At 39.9% G+C, this 20,624-nt stretch overlaps 1 protein-coding gene across 1 annotated transcript in view; it reads left to right on the top strand.

Moving 5' to 3' along the window:
- Positions 1-5,547: 5,547 nt before the first annotated feature.
- LOC139659393 (gamma-aminobutyric acid receptor subunit alpha-2-like) overlaps positions 5,548-20,624 on the top strand; it is a 37,623-nt gene continuing 22,546 nt past the window's right edge. Inside the window, exons 1-3 of the mRNA XM_071537646.1 lie at positions 5,548-5,615; positions 6,998-7,110; positions 15,404-15,471. Of these exons, the coding sequence (XP_071393747.1) occupies positions 5,548-5,615; positions 6,998-7,110; positions 15,404-15,471 (249 nt within the window). The remainder of the gene's footprint in view (positions 5,616-6,997; positions 7,111-15,403; positions 15,472-20,624) is intronic.

The raw sequence follows: 20,624 nt of genomic DNA, 5'->3' as shown, positions 1-20,624 counted from the left end.
CTAATCGTCGTCAGACCGATAGACGATGGGTTCCAAGATTGTACAATGACAACTGAAGAGGTAGGTAGCAAGTTTACTACTTTATCAAGTTTACTCGCTCGCTTCATCCATTCCACCATTATGAGAATTTGTTTCAGGAATGGGAGGGGGAGAGCACCGCTTTTAAACAGAGAGGGAGGAGCCAAGCTAGTTTAAAAAAAAAAAATTAAAAGCTACTGAATGGGCAGGGGGAGGAGCTTTGTTTCCGGAGTGGAATTTGACAACAAGCTTTAGAAAAGAGGTGAAAACAGCAACACAGCCAGCTGCTGTGTGGATACTGGTTTATATCATTATGTCTCAATAAAATATCCACATAGCACACATTAGTTTCAGGATTGGTTACAAGGTCTGATATTGCTTATTGCAGGTTTAATTTCCCCAGTATATTTTTTAAATATCACAATGACAGAATGCATGAGTGTCTTCCTACAGTATATATTTATGTACCAAGTCATAGACAAGACTATCCACCCCTGTTGTGTCACTAAGGCAGCCTGCTAGAAGCTTCTAGGGTCAGGCAGATCTCAAGATGGAGGTCTCCGTAGCCTCAGGAGGAATTTTTATACTGGACTGAACCCGTCACAACTCATCTGGCTGCCACCTTCAGATACAGGGAGGGCACCGTGGCTTGTGTTGGGTCTGATGAAAGGACAGTATTTCACAAAATGTCTCGGATGTACCGCAAAATACCCTTTGGAACAACCATCTAAGGACCTGGCTGGTGCTTGATGCATATTTGATATTATTTGATTGTAGTCATTATCTGGTTTGGGAAATATTTCAATTCAAAGTATTTATAGAAAAAGGTTGTCTATGTGAGTTGTACTGTGGTCACTGTGACCAGGCATTCACACTTGACGCCTGGATCCACTCGATGACCCCTTGACAAGAGCTCAGATCTAACAAAGCCAGGGAACATGCTCTCCAGTGTGCTAACAGCCATCGGTGCCAGCATGAAACAGCACATCAGTCCTTCCAACCGAGATATGTTCTACCATGCCCACCACTACATGTGTTTGTGTGTTGACACAGCATGCATATTTGGCATGTTACTGCGAGTTGCCATTCGTTGCTGTTGTTGCTAAATCTCATAACTCCAACAATGTGATTTCTTTTTAAGCTAACACACAATCCCACAAATTCCCCATGAAATTTCAAAGATATACGGCCGGTACAGCAGGTACAAGGTTTTGATCTGAGAGCAGCAAATTGTGTTTTTCACTGCAGCCACCTCCTGACATATGTTAGCATCAGAACTTAGTGCATCTGAACTGGCACCGATGCCTTGCTCGCAGGAAACTGCTGCACCAACAAAGTGCTTTGTAGTTATTGTGTCTTTTCAAACAGTTGCAGATGCTCCTTCCTTGTTCGTGAAGGTTGTTGCTGTCACTGATTATTACTTGAGACATCATGACCTTTACTGGCTTGGTGCCTCTGCAGCTCATGCTCCTGCTGTTTTTCTCCTCTCTTACGGTGTGTTGACACTATTCCGCTTTTTGTTGTAGAAAAAGCAGCTGCTTTCCATTCGCCTTGCGGCCGCTCCCTTTTCCCTTTCTTGTAAAAAAAAGACAGTGGCAGTGGCAGTAGTGGAGAACCTTACAGGTTCCACTGAGGTAACATTTAATAACCCTCTTTGTGTCAATACCCCCCCACCCCCAACACACACACACTTTTAGAAATGTTTCTACCACATTGTGACAAGTGCCTAGCAGATTCATTATTGCCACCAGTGTCAAATCCAGTGGTGGAAGAAGTACTCTGATCCTTTACTTAAGTAAAAGTACCAATACAGCAATGTAAAAATACTCCAATACAAGTAGAAGTCCTGCATGAAAAATCCTACTTAAGTAAAAGTACATAAGTAGTAGCAGCAAAATGTAGTTAAAGTATTAAAGTAAAAGTAGTGGTTTGGTCCCTCTGACTGATATTTTATTATATATGACATCATTAGATTATTAATACTGAAGCATCAGTGTGTAAGCAGCATGTTACTGTTTTAGCTGCTGGAGGTGGAGCTAGTTTGAACCACTTTATATACAGTTAGCTAGTTTAGTCCAGTGGTTCCCAACCTAGGGGCCGGGCCCCTCCAAAGGGTCACCAGATAAATCTGAGGGGTCATGAGATGATTAATGGGAGAGGAAAGCAGAAAAAAAACTAAGTCCTGATACACAAATCTGTTTTCAGATTTTGGACTTTTTCTCTAATCTTTGATTTTTACTGAAATATTGGATCATTTGATGTGTGCCAGACCATGTGAAGTTTAGAGGGAAAAATCACTATTTGGTGGAGCTGTTAACAACTCATAGACATCTGAAATGTGACCCCGACTACACACTGCTTTTTGTAAGCCAAAAGCCAAAAAGATTGGAAACCACTGGTTTCATCTTTAACAATCTGTTGTATTTTAAAAGCTTGTTATATTATCCATTGTGTCAAAACTTCATCTGAAAAGTAACTAAAGCTGTCAAATAAATGTAGTAGAGTAGAAAGTACAATATTTCCCTCTGAAATGTAGTGGAGTGGAAGTATTAAGTAGCATCAAATGGAAATACTCAAGTAAAGTACAAGTATCTCAAAATTGTACTTAAGTACATTACTTGAGTAAATATACTTAGTTACTTTCCATCACTGGTCAAATCACATTATAATGTTACAAAGATGATTACGAACGAGAGACAACATCAAAGCAGTTGTGAAGTTTCTCTGTCCAGTGGTATCTATGGCTGTGAAGATTCTTGCGGATAGAATAGCGTGGGCAGTATTTGCCCTCCTTCTTCAGTATTGTTCAATAAGCCAACTGAGTGAGTCTCAGTGAACAAATTTTGAAAAGATGAATCAATTCCCTTGTGCCTACCAACAATTTACATGTTGTGTCAACCGAGCAAGTTCTTATCGCAGCGGCATGGGTTCAAATCCGGCCTTTGCCCTTTGCTGCATGATGATTGACGGGCGGGTGGTTTGATATCTTGCGGGCCCACTCCAGAACGGTGTTGCTCAATGAAAACCAGCAAGCTTTTAGGGGGCCCCAAGTTCTGACTGGCAAGGTGGTAATGTACTAAATTAGATGCACATATTCTCAGGAACCTAGAATTCCTAGCAGCACCCCTGGATCCTGTTGTCCTGAGTTTGCCTCCTACCACCTCTTGGACCATTTGGGCCAGTGATTCGCAACCTTTTTCATATCAAGGACCCCTAGTTTAGTCCACATTAGGGCCACGGACCCCTTTTTGATGAGATTTTGTCTGTCGGACCCAAATCTGAGAATATTTTTACCTCTAGATATGATTTTGTCAGAATTCCATGACTATCTGTATTGTAGGTATAGAGATAACAGTGAAACTATGATGAAAATAGTCATTCTTCAACATTCTCTTACTTCTTGTAAATGAAATGCTGAAATTTAACAATTCATCAATTTGTTGGGGACCCCCTGGAACTCCCTCAAGGACCCCTGGTGGTCCCCGGACCCCACGTTGAGAACCACTGCTTTGGGCTATCTCACACTCGCATACACTTCAGTTATGTCATGCCACCTTGGGGTGCAATAGTGACGCCTGTGTCCACGTCCACCCATTGCTCACTCATGCACCCATGTGAGGTGTTAAGAATCAAAGTCGCTCACAGTGTTATCTTGATTTTCCACCAACTTTTATTTTTATATTAATATTTGGAGCCAAGGAGTGGGAGCGAAAACCACTTCCAGGGGACGGGATTCTTTTCTGGCATATGATCGCATGCATTTTGACTAGTGCACAAGATACATATTATTCCCTCATTTTGCTTAATTCCAACCCTCATTTTCAGTATTTCATGAATAAAATGTGTCAACATTTTTTAAAACTTGCTCAATTTGGCTTATTCAAGTTTCAAACTGATTTTACCGACTGGCCATAATTAGTTGCAGTAGTTGATTGCATTGACTTATTTTGTATAAACAGCCTGATATTCTGTTGAATAAAGATTTATTTGGTTGAATCAGGGTTTTGATAAAGAGTAAAGGATAGAGACCACCAAGTTTTACTTAAGACAGAAAGTCAGGTAGTGAGTTAGTGAGGCCTGCTGACAAGCTTGCAAGGCAAGGTGTTATTTTTAGTAAGAAACTCCTGACAAGGATAATGAGAGTTGATGGGCTCTACTGTTGTCAATGTGCAGACCGGAGGGATGTTATCAGGGATGGACTGGAGGATAAACCCACTGAAACTCAGTTTACCACCATTTTCACATAATTAAATGAAATTCCGAATATAGGCTATATAGTAGTAGTATCAAAATTATGTAAGTTGCAGGGTCTATTAGGACAAAAAGGATCAGCCTAATTAATGTTTTTCTGACATAATTGATTTTCATACATAGCCTATTATTGTGGTTGTTTGCCTTATGATGCGTTTAGCGACCATTTTATTTAAAACTATATCACTGGATGTTACAGACTTTATAGTCAATCACTTGAAGCTGTCCAGCACCGCCTGAGACAAGGGCTCTATACAGACTAACGTGCGCTCCTTTATATCAGTCCTTGAGGGGGTTCCAGGGGGTCCCCAGCAAATTGATCAACTGTTAAACTTTACCATCATTTAATTCACAAGTTAACACAATTAGAGAATGTAGAAGAAAGACTATTTTGATCATAGTTTCTCTTGTTATCTCTCTACCTACAATACAGATAGTCATGTAATTCTGGACAAAATCATATCTAACAATACAAATATTCTCAGATTTGGGTTCGAGAGACAAAATCTCATCAAATCGGGGTCCGTGGCCCCAATGTGTACTAAATTACGGTCCTTGATATGAAAACGGTTGAGAATCACCGCTTTATATAGCCCATATTTGCACGCTTTTTATGCACGTTGAGCGCAGGATTGATACATCGTGCGCTCGTGGAAGCATGTCGCGCGCTCTAATGAATACTTCATCACCACGAATTCCACGTTTCCCCTACAGCTCGGCCACTCCCGGCTCCGTATCAATCCGTGGCTGTGCTTGATTTCAGGACTCCCCTTCACTACTTTGGTGTGAGGTTAGTGTTGGGATCACATGTACTGGGGGGACTCCCGGTTGGAAGAGCTGACAGGATGGTCGGACTGTAACCGCACTTGGCTTTCTCTTTTCTGGATACTACTCCCGTTTTAGACCCTATACCTGGAAAAAGGCTCATCTACGACTGGCAACTGTGTTCAGTTAGTGTCACTTGGCTTCGGGAAACCAAAGGACACCTGTCGCCGTTCAGGTAGGTATAGCCTGCCAACTGCCTCATTAATGCTTTCGACGAATTGCACTTGTTAGACACAATGTACAAATGAAAGCTCCGCAAAAAAGCTCAGCCTATGCAATTTATAGTTAGAGTTTGGCTGCTGGGTCTTTTTGATTCACTGAACATTCGACCGTTGTAATGTCTTTGTCTATTAAAACAACTAACGTTAGGCTGTGGGCTCCATTTGCTCTTAACATCTGTACAGTATGTCATGCTGTAGTGTAATTACGCTCACTGTCTTGTAGGTTTCAGCAATGAGAGGACAATGGGGCTCACATTTCATAGCGGTTTTCATCTCTTTCTTCGCACTGTGGCAGACACGGTAAGTTTGGAGCCGTGGTGGAAGCTAGGCTATGTTTTAGGAAACCTAGGCTAGAAAAATGACCGCTTGGACGGCAGATTCTCTACGCGCATCACCGTTGCACGCGGGTCTCCGGCTCTCCTATGTATTGAACGGAGTTTATTGGTAAAACAACGCGCTACAACCGATGCACACACCTATTTTATCATTGGCAATTGTCATGAACTGTGTTGTTATGAAGATTAATAACAATAGATCCTTGTTGGACATAGACGGTGCTGTGTGCGCGCGAAGACATTGGTTTGTAGCGCCGATACGTTCCGCTCGCTCTTGTATGGAGAGCGCGCGACGCCAGACTCTGTACAAAAACCTGACAATGTAGTGATTCTTTGCTTCTCGGAAAAACTACACCTCGTAGAACAGGACTTAAGACCTTTCAAGAACTGTTATGGCCTTCTGGTAAATTCGGCATATCCATAATTCACCAAAAATCATTTTATCTCAATTAAATCTCAACTTTTAGAATTAGTTCACGCCGGTCGTTACCGCCCATTGGTGGAAGAAGAGTGTGGGAGTGACACGCGAACCAATTCTAAAAGTTGAAATCTTATTAAAATTAGGGCTGCTTGGTGGGTCATATGCATGCCGAATTAAAGAGTGGATCCTAAAGATTCGTAAAAAGTCTTAACTCATGTAGGTATGTAAGCCTACCTTTGCCGATAGGTAAGGCAACATCAAATTGTAAGATTTGTGAACGGAGTTTGACGTGTGTGCAAATCTCTTAACTCCAACTAAAGAGTATAATGGTGTCCGAATGTAAACCTGCCAACTTGTAAAATATTTAGGCTATTTTTGCATTTATTCCAATGATAAAAAACTAATTAATTAGAGCCAGCTGTGGCTTAGTTAGCCTGTCAAAGTTTATGGGTTTAGGAGAATTGCAAAATAAAACTGAACTAAGTGTGTAAAAAGTAGCGTAATAATAATAATAATTATTATTATCTGTCATCTTCACCATCCCGATGAGGTTGCCTCTTGCAATAGGCTATCAATTTTAATTTCAATTACATAAAATAAATTATTTGAATGAAATTTGAAATATGAACCACATTTTAAGTACCAAAATAATGTATATTTAATGGCCATTCAAAATGAAATAATGTTATTGGAAAAATGTAATAGCTACCGTAGGTGTAGATCAGATTTGACAAGATGTGTCTATGCAGTAATAAGTTATTAAAACATCACAGCTGTGGGCTGTGTAGGAGTGAGAGGAAAACGCCACTAAAAGTACTTCACCTACAATGCCAGGGGGAAAAGTATATTTTCTTTGGAACTGACATGTACGGTCCTCATCTCTCTTTTTTCTGTTTATCACAATCACACATTTGTCCCACATTTAGGTCAAAAGCAGAATCCAATCCAACAAACGCCTTCAAAAACATCACAACCTTCACCAGGATCCTGGACAGTCTTCTGGATGGCTATGACAACAGACTGAGACCCGGCCTGGGAGGTGAGACGCTCTGTTTTGTCTATTAGCGTCTTTTAGGGTTTGACAAATATGGGTTTATGAAGGCTAATACCAGTATCTTTGTATTGGGGCTGCTGATAATGCCGACATTGTCAGGGTGGAAAAGCCTCTGAAACAGCATTTTAAACCATCATGTGACACTAAAACTCTCCACTGAAACCCAGACTGATGAAATTCTAATAATTCTAATAAAATGTGCAAAGAAAATCAAATGTCTCGTCAGGTTTTCCAGACTGTTTTGTTGTTCTGCAGCTGTGGTCAGGGAGGAACCTCCATCATATCAGACCAGCCGATATGTGATATTTAATAAAAGACCAATATCGGCCTCAGATATCGCTCTAACCATAGTATCTTTGTTATAAATATACGTAGATATAGTGATTTTTGTGGTAGTCGCGTATGATTATTGCCAGGGTTTTGTCACCATTAAAGGGAGAATTATATTCAATTTGAAGGCAACACAATCTGGATTGGTAGACTGTATATAAGCCATCCATCTAAAATGCATGCAGATGCATTGAAAATCAAATCTGAACCAAAACCCCTTTTTCCAGAGGCAACTTGTATCTTGATTTGCAACATCAGTGCAGGTATAAATGAACATCATATCTACCATTACCATATTCTGTTATGTAAATCCTCATCATCATCAAGCCATCGCTACTACCAAACAAGAACAGCAGTGCAATCACATTAATGATAATATGCAGTAATGACACATCATAATACAGCACACAGATTTTAGAAGGGATTTTACATCCGCTGCTGCATATTTGTAATGGTGTTTTTCTGCTGTGTGTAAAAAAATTTCCGGCACCAGACACTTGTCACTTGAATAAAGTTCACAATATCCAGGTATTGGAACAGCTCACTGCCAAAACGAAATAAAATAAAATCATTCCTTTCAGTTCATCAGTCAATATCTCTCACATACAGAGGCTGAAGCTGTAAAAATTAATTAAAATCGACTAAAGCCTTCAAAAAGAGCCACAATTATTTTGCATTTCATTTTGCGAGTAGGTGTTTTTCCCAAATGGTGAAAATCTAATTTTGGAGGGAACCTCTTAATTTGTTAGCATTTGGTCACTATTTGATGGGCATATACCAAGCCTTATATGTATAGAATTATGTCAGCTCTCTGATGTGGAGTTCGGTCTACTGTCTTTTTTATTAATGCTGCTTTACACTGTTAATTTCTTTGCACTATACATGAGATTCTGTGAATTAGTCCCTCTTAACATATCCATAACTACAGTATCCAAGCAATATGTACCCACCAAATCCAATTTCATGTGCATGCAATACATTTATAAAGGTAGATAACGGCAACAGGGATCCTGATGTGGTGGAGCTCAGAGGGCTTGGCCAGTCTGCTTGAGTCGGGCTTGACATCAAAGCCGGGTGCTTTGTCAATACTCCACTGTAAAGAACAGGGCAGATAGGGAGCTGCTGGCTGCAGAATACAGGTCAGAGGAGAAACTCCCATTTCATGCAGGGTGCCTGGCAGCAAATAGTCCCAACCAGCTACCAAAGAGGTATTGTTCTGCCTACACTGCTAGCCAGTCCATTGAAGTATAGTACCACTGTCACAGCAGGATTTGACTCGTACATTTGTTTGGAGATGGTTGAAGTGTTCTTTTATACGTGTTCATTATGCATGATCCATTGAGCTGAAGCTTGTTTGAGATCGAGTCAGTGCTTATGTGTAGGGCTGCAACTAACGATTATTTTCATTGTCGATTAATCTGTCAATTATTTTCTCGATTAATCGATTAGTTGTTTGGTCTATAAAATGTCAGAAAATGGTGAAAAATGTGGATCAGTGTTTCCCAAAGCCCAAGATGACGTCCTCAAATGTCTTGTTTTGTCCACAACCCAAAGATATTCAGTTTACTGTCATAGAGGAGGAAAGAAACCAGAAAATATTCACATTTAAGAAGCTGGAATCAGAGAATTTTGACTTATTTTTCTTAAAAAATTACTCAAACCGATTAATCGATTATCAAAATAGTTGCCGATTAATTTAATAGTTGACAACTAATCGATTAATCGATTAATCGTTGCAGCTCTACTTATGTGTGTATTCTGCTTTGCAACTTTGCAACCACTACTATTTGAATAACCAGGGGCGGACTTAGTGATTTGGGGGCCCTAGGCAAAGGCAAGCATGGGCTGAGAAAACTATGAATGCAAGGGCACTTTTTGTTGTTTTTCTGCCCCATATGTGTAGCTTGCTTTTTTAGTTTTGGGTGTTACTTCTCTCTCAGCTACTGATGCAGTGGCAAGAAAAATTTGCTTAAGTACCGAAATAGTAACAAAATAGTAGACAAGTAGCAAAATCACACTAGAAGTGGAATAACCCACTATAGCCTGACTGATTAGGGTGGGTGACCATGACTGAAGATTGAAATAATTTATTGTAACAAAAAGTACATTTATTTTATATTGATTAAAAATAAGTTTACTTTAGTTCTATTCTTGTCTTTTTGGGGGGCCCTCTGGCTGCCGGGGCCCAAGGCAGTCGCCTACCTTTGCCTAATGGTAAGACCGCCCCTGTGAATAACCAAAGGTGTTCTAAGGAGACTTATTCAGGAATGGTGCATGCACTTTAAAGTTCTCTTTGTGTTTGATTTTCCATCACTGGGAAACGTAGTTTAACCCGAACAGCCTCGCTTTTAAGCCAGGATGCTTGTGGGTTTTTTTTCTTTCCCGCCTCTAGACATTTCAGTCAGACTCTTCTATTTCAATAGGGCTGATGAAGTGTCAACCAGAGCCACTTTAGCTGGTTGTGATTGATGGTTGTCACAGATCCAACATCACAGCTAAACCACATGCTGATAAGGAGAGAGAAATGTGGCTGTTGATGATGGCGGCGGCTCTTTCTTCTACAATATCCCTTATACAATTTCAAAGTGCTAATGTAGAAGTGGTTTCGTAAGTGCGCCGTCACAAGCTTGACGTCCCCTTTTTTTTCCGAAGTATTCATCATTTGTCCATTTAAAAAAAAAAAATGACATCTTAAAGTCTCTTAAAGTTAGAGTGAAATCGAAGGAGGAAAAATTATTCATATGGCAGTCAACAATTTTGTATAAATTGATGGTTGTACCAAATGACATATGGTCATACTGAAGACATTTTGCCAGATATTTTGCCACTCAAAAACTTACAATGTGTAGTGCTTGTTTCTCATCTAGTCCTGTAGGTGTGGACACTTATGATTTTTTGAATTAATATTCTTGTGAGACATGAATAGACTGTCAAACTTAGTATGTTGGAGATGGAAAAAATGTCTTGCATACAGTTGTCTTACATAAAATATCATAATTGAGACATCATTGTGTGTCCAAAAGTCAGTTTTCAGGGAATTGAGATTGAGATTGAGATTTCTTTTCTTAATCTTGACCATACATATTTGCTATTTGCTTAATCATGCCTATTTTCATCACCCATATTTTACTGCAAGCAACATAGTTTGATACTATGGGGCAGAAAAGCTTCTCCATTGCAGGGTCTTTACTGCGATTCAGGCTATTTCGGCCCGGCAGTGGAGTGTCATCGCTATTATATAAGAATCTCATGTTAAACACCGGTACTCACTGGCCAATAAGCCCAAATGATGTTTGTTTTTAATATTGTCTTTATTTGTTGATGAGCTATATAAGTGAAAAATATCACGCCTCCGGGTCACATTCTAAATGAGCATTGGAAGAAGATTTACCTCTGCGGCCCCTCATTTATATTCCTTGACATTCAAGATCAGATTCAACGAAATTACAGTCTGATGTTTTTAATTTTGCTTCAGAGGAGAAGCCGGCAAACACGCAGTCCAATCAAACAGGGCTTAGGCTTACTGTAAGTCACTTATTGTCATTTGGGTGTTTGTTCCCTGCTTCTCAGTAAGTATGCGGTCTGATTTGAAGGAATACAGTGAGTTTTTTGGTAGATTGTCCCATTGCTCATAACCGGTGATGAGAACATAGACACCAAAATAATCCATGTGTCCCCAGTAGATCACTGGCTCTGGTGCTCCATGCTAACACTTTAGCCTACACTCTGATAGCAGACCACTAGCATTATCCAAAGTAAAAAGATTCACCTTTTAGTGTGTGTATGTGAGCTGATTATATGAGCTCTCCATTCATTGTTGCTAAGTTTGTTTTTAAGTTAGTGGCCTGTCTATTTTGACTAGCTAACACTTTTTCACTTGTAAAAGGACTTAAGTTATACTTAGCTGCACATAAGATGCCATAATTTTCATTGAAAACCGCGTAGAGTATGCTAAAGTGTTAGTATGGAGCACCGGAGCCAACGATCTAACAGGGACCTATGGATGACCAACAGGCCATCCATAGGATTTTTGGTTTTTGTACACTACATGTATTTTGCTCCTTTATAATAGACCTTATTCAGCTCAGTTGTATGAAGAATAAATAGCGTCCAGAGGGCCAAAGGGGCCAGGCTGCAGAGATTTGAGCGTCTGGTTCAGTGATAGTTCAAAGATCCAGCTGGCCCAGCCATTTGTCTCTGTTCTGCTCTGACCAAGGGGGCAGAAGCTCTAGTGTGCTTGTTAAGCCTGACATTTGCTTTGGCAGTAAGGCAGTGTTGTGTCATTTGCTAGCAGGTTGGAGTTTTAGTTCTACAAACATTTCTTGGAGGCAGAGCTGCTGTGGAGGGAGAAATAATCTCTTTGGTTGAGTTAAACCTCAATAGGTGGAGAAAAAGAACACAGTTTTTTGGAGCGCAAGTTAACTGGCAAAGAAGAAACTGGTTAAAATATCAATAAAAAATATAAATGGCAATGACTGCTTTTTTCATTCAGTCATCACCATGGCGTTCATGATGTTAGAAGGTCAGCAGCTAGCTAACTATCTTACCTAGATAGCCATCGGCTAGTTTGAGCTTGGAAGGTCAGCTAGGCTAACTAGCTAACATAGATAATTTAGTATGGCTAGATTGGGTTTTTTCAAATATTAACAAGAGCACTAGGCTTCATAATATTAGCTTCCTCCTCTCTTAGCCCTTACCTTTTTCATTGGGCTTCAGTTTAACTTTACTTAGAAACCTGTGGTTCTTTGGCTCCGCCCACTGAGGTTTACTTAAACCAATGAGATTATTTCTGCCGCCAAGAAATGTTTGTATTTACTAAAACTCCAATCTGCTCCTTTGGCGCCTGTATGGATTTCATGTAGTTTTAATAATGATACTTTTAAAACCTGGTATGCTAAGGGAATTAGGAAAGTTCTCCATCTCTTTTTTAAAATGACATATTTTCATTTTTGTAAGTTATGAGACAAATATTCATTGCCTAATACTCATCTTTTCTGATTTTTTCATGTAAGACAGATGCCACTATCAATACAAGGCTATTTAGTGGAATCAAAACCCTTGAAGATAGACACTCTTATTATTGCCCTGGAAATAATCCCAAAAACTATTTCCAAGATATATAAAGAACTACTTGCTCATATGCTTTTCAAAACAGATGTGAAAAAAAAATGGAAGCAGGATCTAGACACAGAAATAAACAATAAAGAGTGAGCCCAAATTTGTTAAAAAGTCCACATCTGTTTGTATAATCTCAGGCATACAATTGTGTTTTTTAAACTGTTTCACTCCGGATAGGTTACATAAGATGCATGCTGAACTCTCTTTTCTTTGCTGGAGATGCAAAAAACAAAAAGGCACTTTCCTTCATATTTTTTGGACCTGTCCCTAACCATTACTAATAAATACTAATAATTACTTCATGAAGGATTGAGTTAAACTAATCAATTTCAACTGCAACATTCTGTGACTCATGATAGTCCTGATAGTCCACTAGAGGGCAGGTGTGATATAAAGACTCTGCATTCAAATAATAGGAATGAATAGTAATAAATAGTAATGACTGCTGCCATATGACTGATGAGAATCATATGGCGGGCAGTGGCGGTGGCAGTCTGCTGCTAAATGAATGTACCTGTGTCACATGAGACAGGATGCAGCTCAAAGATGTGCAAGTTTCTACACAGTACCAATAATTGTTCTCTTCATATAAAGTTGTGTAGACTTAAAATTCAGTCATAAGCATATCAATTTTAACGGATAAATATTGAAGGAAAAATCCAACCTCTTATACTCCTGCACTGTTGGATAACATCAATCTGTAATGTAATGCAGTTGAGTTTCCCTCAACCTGCCTGACACACAGGGAGGCTGCAGCACAACTCCATAGCAGCCTTCTCCAAAACAACTGAAGTCAGTGGGGACCAGTTCTTCACAGTTCCAAAAAGACCTACAGTATATTTACACCATCATTTAGTGCAAATCTTAACTGCAGCTGATTGATTTGCAACAAATAATGGTGTATAGGTCTTTCTATTCACAGTGTGATTGTTAGGCTGTTTTTGTTTTGGAACTCTAAAGAACAGGTCCCCATTGACTTCAGTTGTTTTGGAGAAGGCTGCTACCAAGTTGTGCTGACAACCTCCCTGTGTGTTATATGGACTAACAAATTTCACCTGTGTTTCATTTGGCATGAGGGGGAGTAGATGATGACAGAATTTTCATTTTTGGGTGCACTATTCCTTTAAACTAACCGTTGTCGATCTAAAACGAAGACAGCTTCAGCAACTGCATGGCTAATTTCTCACCTCAAATGTTTTCAGAAACACATTTCGGTGAACTATTTTCATAAGAGAAAGTTTGCAAACGAGCCGCCATGTTTTTCCGGTTTGAAATCCGGGGCCAGACGGCCCAGCGAGTGACAGCGTTCGTCCAATCGCGTGAAATGATGCCCCTGTGAAAATGTACCATGACATGTCTTGTGGCTGCATTGCATTCTGGTCTATTGAGGCTACTGTGGGTGGAGAAATTGGTCTCTCTCCTCTTCTACGATGGATTTCTCCCTGTATGATTGTTGAACATCTCTCGGTGCAAAATGGCGGCTCTATAAAGAAGCCCTCACTCTTTGATTCTGAGGGACTGATGCCAAAACCTGTGATAAATAACTACATGATGTGAGTTTCTGCATACGCTACCGGGCGCCCTTTCTAGAAATGAGGCCTCTGGTCTTTGGCGGTCAGGGTTTTAGGTGGGTATGGCACATAGCTCTTCACACTTGGCTAAGGCTTCTGGAGTATCTCATCAATTTCCTTGTGAGTTCAATTTAGCTGCATCGATACCAGAGGTTGTGAGTCAGCCCCAATTTGTAAGCTAGTAAATCTTAGAGCCTTACATCCAAGTCAGATCCTGTGAGGTGCAGTAGCGTCTATGCAACAAACATCAAGCTGACATTTATATCGCATTACAATAATATTTATGAGACATCAAATGCAAGTGTTATATGATGGTTGTCTGCAAACATGACCAGCTAAGTGATGGATTTATTATACCTTTTGAGTTATTTGTTTGGATCATTTGGATCATGGCTTATTATGTATTGTATCTATTATCATGTCCATATCAGCAAAATATATTCATCATCCTTCATTATGAATGCTTGTGTAATGTACTGTAGATGCAGGCCTTCTTAGAAAGTAATATTCTTTAGAATGTTGCTTTTTAGCTAAAAGGACTGAACGATAACACAAATTCTGGATCACCCTGCCCACTACTTCAACTATCTCTTACAATTAAAAAGATTTAGAAGTAGTTAAGTGTGACTTAAGCCCTTTTCATATCTCCTCTCACTTATCCCTTCAGCAGGATTGAAAATGTTAAATGGGATGCTTTTAATGAGAACTTGTGTTTTGTAAGATTCTCGCAGCCTCCTAGAATAGCCAAAGGCATTTTTTGAAAAAGCAACATTTTAAATAACCAAATATCAAGGTCATATAAACCTGCATTAAGCAATATCAAACCTTAAAACCAATCCTGAACCTAATGTATGCTGTGTGGTAGGGCTGGGCGATAATTCAATATTATTGTTTATCGTCTTTCAGTGGAACCATATCGTGATGATATAAAGATATTTTAATATCGTGACACACATTTCTGCTGTCTAAATTGATGATGACAAGCAAATTTTACTTAAAAACTCTCATAAAATGAGGTATGGTAGGAATATTATTTGAATATTTCTGTTGTTGAATAATTCTATTGTTTGACACCACACCTAACATTACCATTCGGTTCAATGAGATGAACATTCATTTGATTATTTAAGGTGATTTTGCATACATGAACCATATCGTGATATATATTGATATCGAGAAAAATCCTTATGATTATAATGATATTGATTTCAACCATATCTATGCCGTTTCTATAATTTCTCTACTGTTTGTTTTCACAGACCGGGTAACGGAGGTCAAGACTGACATCTATGTCACCAGCTTTGGTCCAGTATCTGACACAGATATGGTATGTCTCATTCTCATACTCCATACAATAGTGCATCATCTTCTCAGGTAGATTTCCACCAAGGAAGACCAAAGGTTTTACTCTTCACGGACACATTTCCCTCATACGATGAAATCAAACTTAAGGGTTTTAGCTGTGGGTGTGCACAAGGACCAACCTCTCTTTAATATGCGGGAGCAACCGACTTCAAAGCAACAACTGACCGGTAAGAAATTCCAAACATGTCTCTGAGAGAATAAATAAATGAGGCGGTTAGAGTTTGTTTAGCTAGACAATCGAATCCCGCCGCAACTCCGGAGGAAATGCAGGGGATGTTTTCAACCGAGCAGGCAGTGAGGAAAGATTCATAGCAATAGCAAATTGACCAAGACATTGTGGTTGCGCTGTCAGTCGGTCGATTCCGATGATGAGGGTCTTTATGGTTTTGACACCTCATGAATGTTTACAATCACTGGCAAGTAACCGAAACGCTAAAAATCCCATAACTGTGTATACAAATCAGAGGGTTCATTACCTGAGGCAAGTGAAACAAAGGCTGCTCAGAGAGAACCTTAGAGCGAATTCATACCAAGCGTGTTTGGGGAGCGAATCTATGTTCCCAGGGTCCTGAGTTCCCAAGGTCCTATGTTCCCAGGGTCCTGAGTTCCCAAGGTCCTATGTTCCCAGGGTCCTATGTTCCCAGGGTCCTGAGTTCCCAAGGTCCTATGTTCCCAGGGTCCTATGTTCCCAGGGTCCTATGTTCCCAGGGTCCTATGTTCCCCAGTTCAATATTCTGTTAACACACATTAACCCTCCTATTGTGTTTGGGTCAAATTTGACCCGTTTCAAGTTAAAATATTTCATAAATATTATCCAGTTTTTTTTATTGGAACAATGCTTCAAAACAGCTATATAAACACAACAAAACCAATGGTTATCATTTTATTTGATTTTGAAGGTCTCTAAAAAAAAACTGTTACATCTGTGGTGTTCCGGGTCAACCCAAACTCTTGTTTGGGTTGGGTTTGATCCACAAAACTACTCAGAATGTTTTATTGCTGCATGCCATACTATTAAAAAACTGATTTTTACCCTATTTTTGATGATCTGATGATTTGGTTTGATGACATTTTCAACAGCAAGGTAAATGTGGCCTTTGGACCACAAAATAGAAAAAGTAAATGTAGCTGGGGAACATAGGACCCTGGGAACATAGGACCCTTTGTCATGTTCCCATTATGTGCCATATAAATCTGGGGAACATAGGACCCTGGGAACATAGGATCCTGGGAACATAGGATCCTGAGAACATAGGATCCTGAGAACATAGGATCCTGAGAACATAGGAATGATTCCCGTGTTTGCAGCGGTGTCTTTGAACTCGGGAACGTTTACCCCTTTTAGTTCATTTCGTTTGGCCAGGCGAGAACAATGGCATTCGAACTCAAGTGGAAACCAGGGAAACTCGAGTCGACAGGCTCGTTGCCACGGCTGAAATTTTCACAGGCATCAGCTGACAACAGCCAAATCACATTTCTGAATTTGTGAAGTTAGGTAATCAGAATATTAAAGTTGCTTAAAAATGACTCTGAAAGACAAACTAATATATTGAGAAACACTATGCAGTGTGAAAATATCACTCTTAACAGATAATGTCCAACTCTATATGGAGTTAAATAGCAGCAGAGGTGTTTTCATTTAACACTACATCGAGTAAATGATCATTATGCATTGTTAAGTTTAGTCTTTAGTTTGAGACCAAATGTTATCTTTTTCAGAATAAAATTTCACTCAAGTAAAATTTACTGTGATAAATTGACTGTGTATAAAAGTCAGGCCATTGCATCGTCCACCTCAGATATGATGGATATGATGCAGTTTGATTACATATTATTGTAGAAGTGATCAGTGCGGCTCTGGTAGTCTATGGGAAGCCCTTAACCTGAATTCATTCTAACGCAACATTTTGATTGGATTCCACACAGGTATGCATGAATATGTTTTATTATTCTCATTGTTGTTATTATTTTTATCCTGGGTTTCAATGGAGAGTGGTCTAAATGCTGTTTCAGACTTTTCCATTCTGACAAAAATAACATTCTGGGGGATAACACTGAATACTTTTTTTTACTTGAAAATGGTCAAATATAAATATCCATATTGGTATCAGCCTTCAACACTCAGTTGAATCAGTCAGTCAGGAATCAGTTGAACCCTTGTCACTGTGGGTCAGCTTAAAGGGAAACCCCCTAACCTCAAATCACACACACACAAATGAATGCACTTGCACACACACACACACACACACACACCTCTCCCGCTTTGTTTCCATCTTCCTATTCGACCCTCTCCTCTCGTCTCCTCACATCTCCTCCTGTCCACTCCTTCCTACCTTAAAAGCTTTTCACAGTTGTTCCATCGCACTCTTAGCCACCCCCGCCACCTAGGGCTCCTCTCAAATATTTAAGCGGCATATAGAAACAAGGGGCACAGGGGTGAGAGAGAGAGCGGGGGGGATAGAAGAGCTCTTGATCGAGACAGCGCCTTCAAAAGGAAGGAAAAAAGAGAGAGATGGTCCCATGTATAATTCATGCCATGTCTCCATCAAACTTGCAGCAGATAATTTCGCTCCACGACTGTGTCTATCTCGTTTTCTGCTTTTGATAGCCTGGCTCTGATACTGCTGCTCCCACCCCCCCCACACTCACACACACACACACACACACACACTCCTTTCCCTTTCCCTTTGCTGATAGATTGGACAACCCCCCCCCCACCGCTCCCTCTGCCTTGTTGTTTATGGAGGTTTCTCACCGGTCCTGTCTATATGGTTCTCAAACAAATATTGTGGAAAGCAGGCATGCACAACGTGAAATGCTCCGAAACCCTAATACAGCAAATTATTTATCACACGACTCAATTCTGATCGGCCAATGAAGGCGTTCCGTTTCACATCCAATCATACGACTCCGCAGTCAAAGACATCTGGTTGTTTTTAACTGGGGACACCTTGCGGCAAAAAGACGTGAGGGGAGAACGGGGTAAAATGAGACACTTTTTTCATGTATATTCGTGTTTATTTACGTAAAACTATCGTCATGTATTAGGGCCGAACAATAAAAATTTTAGCGAAATAGCAATATGGCTTACTGCAATTTTCAAATCGCAGGAGGCACAATATTTGTTTAAAGGCGAAATGTCAAAATAGCATTTTAAAGTAAATATTGTGGTGCTGCAGAGATGTCCTGGCCTACACATCATATTCTACAGACTTAAGAAAACATCTTTGTTTGGTACAGATCCCCGCAAAAATCACACCATAATCATTTGAATACGTTTTTCAATGAAAATTAGAATAATGATCTAAAAATTAATATCTAATTTCGCAAATCATATCGCAATTGCAATATCAGTCAAAATAATCGCAATTAGATATTTTTTCAAAATCGTTCAGCCCTATGATGTATACTACATGTTCTGTAGTTAATAAAGTTTTAGAAGTACAGCACATGAAAAAAATGATCTTGTGGTACAACTTACCCTAGGGTAGGGTAAGTTGAGCACTGTGGGGGTAAAATGTTACACAGCTTAAAGCAGTCCTTTCACTAGGGCCTTTCCAGCCACTACAGGGCCAATTATCTGTCTCTCCATTCTCTCGTCTGAGAATTACTTTCTAAAACAGAACTGATGTTTACTTCAAATAACATGGTGATTTCTCTTATTTAGGAAAGGATAACAATGCACAACTTGGCACAACAGTGTGTGTGTGTGTGTTTGTCATAACCTTTTCATGATACTTACAGTATATATAGATATAATGTATATATATTAGGGTTGGGCGACAGGATGAATATATCGGCTATCGGCGATTGGCTGAGTCCATCGCCGGTTGATTTTTTTGGCCGATTTTTGTCATTTTATTTTGCTAATTTAATGGTCTAATTTAATGGTAAATAATTAACCTGTAAAGCCCAATTCAAAGCGTGCGTGAATAGGAACTGGCAGTTGGAGTTGGGCCATATTACGCACGTTCTTGTTGCACTGATTTCCGACGAGTCTTTCACAAAACAGGGCAGCGAGCGACTAAATGACAGTTAAGCCTCTTTAGTGGTCGCTGTCTGATCGATTGGTGCCAAAAAGCGACGTCAATTCATAAATCATATTTGAGAACTAGACCAAAAGCTGTCTGTGCAGTTGTGCACCCTGATCATTTAATAGCAATAATATGTTATCCCCACTTGTTTGTTCATTTGGAGGCTGCAAGCGGAGGGAGGCTCCTTCATCTGACGCCATCTGACTCTTTTTCAAATAGTGTGGGACAGCTGTTCAGCCTGTCTGTAGGGTTAGCTTATTGGTGTATTCGCAAATGCTCGTACAAATTTGTAGTGTTGTGCCGCTTTTCCACCGCATGGTACCGGCTCAACTCGCCTCGACTCGACTCTACTCGCTTTTGGTAGTAAGGTAACCCTAATATATGTCTCTTTAGTGTCACTCCTCTGTTCGACTACCTTGCCTGCTCTTGTGATCCTTCAAGGAGGCTGAACCCCTGTTTTGTGTTTGTAGTCTCATGGCATAATATCTACTCTGTAATATTAGAAAATCCTGTAACCACATGATTCATTTTGTGTGTGGTTGCCTAGAAAGAAGGGGTGATTCATCTCAACTACAGGCTCAACTTACCCCGTTCTCCCCTACTCCTTGGTTAGAGCAGACTAGCTGGACTAGTTTTTGTCAGACACTTGTGAGTTAATTTAGCTTGTAACCAAATTTAAAATCAGTATTTCACGTCAAATGATTAATATCTTTGGTAAGTAGCCGTGAAATAAGCGAGATAATATACAGCGAGCCTCTGCTTCGCATCGAGGTCTTGACTGACCCTGTCGGGGCTTATTCTGCGATAATGACTGACTCACTCTACATTTTCCCTAACTTATATCAACCATACTAAAACATTATTTTTCTGCACATAAACTGTTGCTTGTAACACCAGAATCACAGAAACGTGGAAAGGATGGACACACACACACACACACACACACACAGTCATGTACCATCCTGTATTACTCTACGTGACGCCTCGTATTACAGTTTGCATGTGTACCCTGGAGTAATGAGAGAGAGTGAGGGAGAGATGTAGGAGCGAGATGTTTCCACTTGGCTAGAGGGACTGAGGG

The sequence above is a fragment of the Centroberyx affinis genome, unplaced genomic scaffold (assembly GCF_046629955.1).
Source record: "Centroberyx affinis isolate AG114_WGS23_722 - 3 ecotype Tasmania unplaced genomic scaffold, CSIRO-AGI_Caff_v1 ptg003084l_1, whole genome shotgun sequence".
In the NCBI taxonomy this organism is placed as follows: domain Eukaryota; kingdom Metazoa; phylum Chordata; class Actinopteri; order Beryciformes; family Berycidae; genus Centroberyx; species Centroberyx affinis.
Note: the sequence above shows the minus strand (reverse complement) of the source record. Positions and strands in the feature narration are given on the sequence as shown.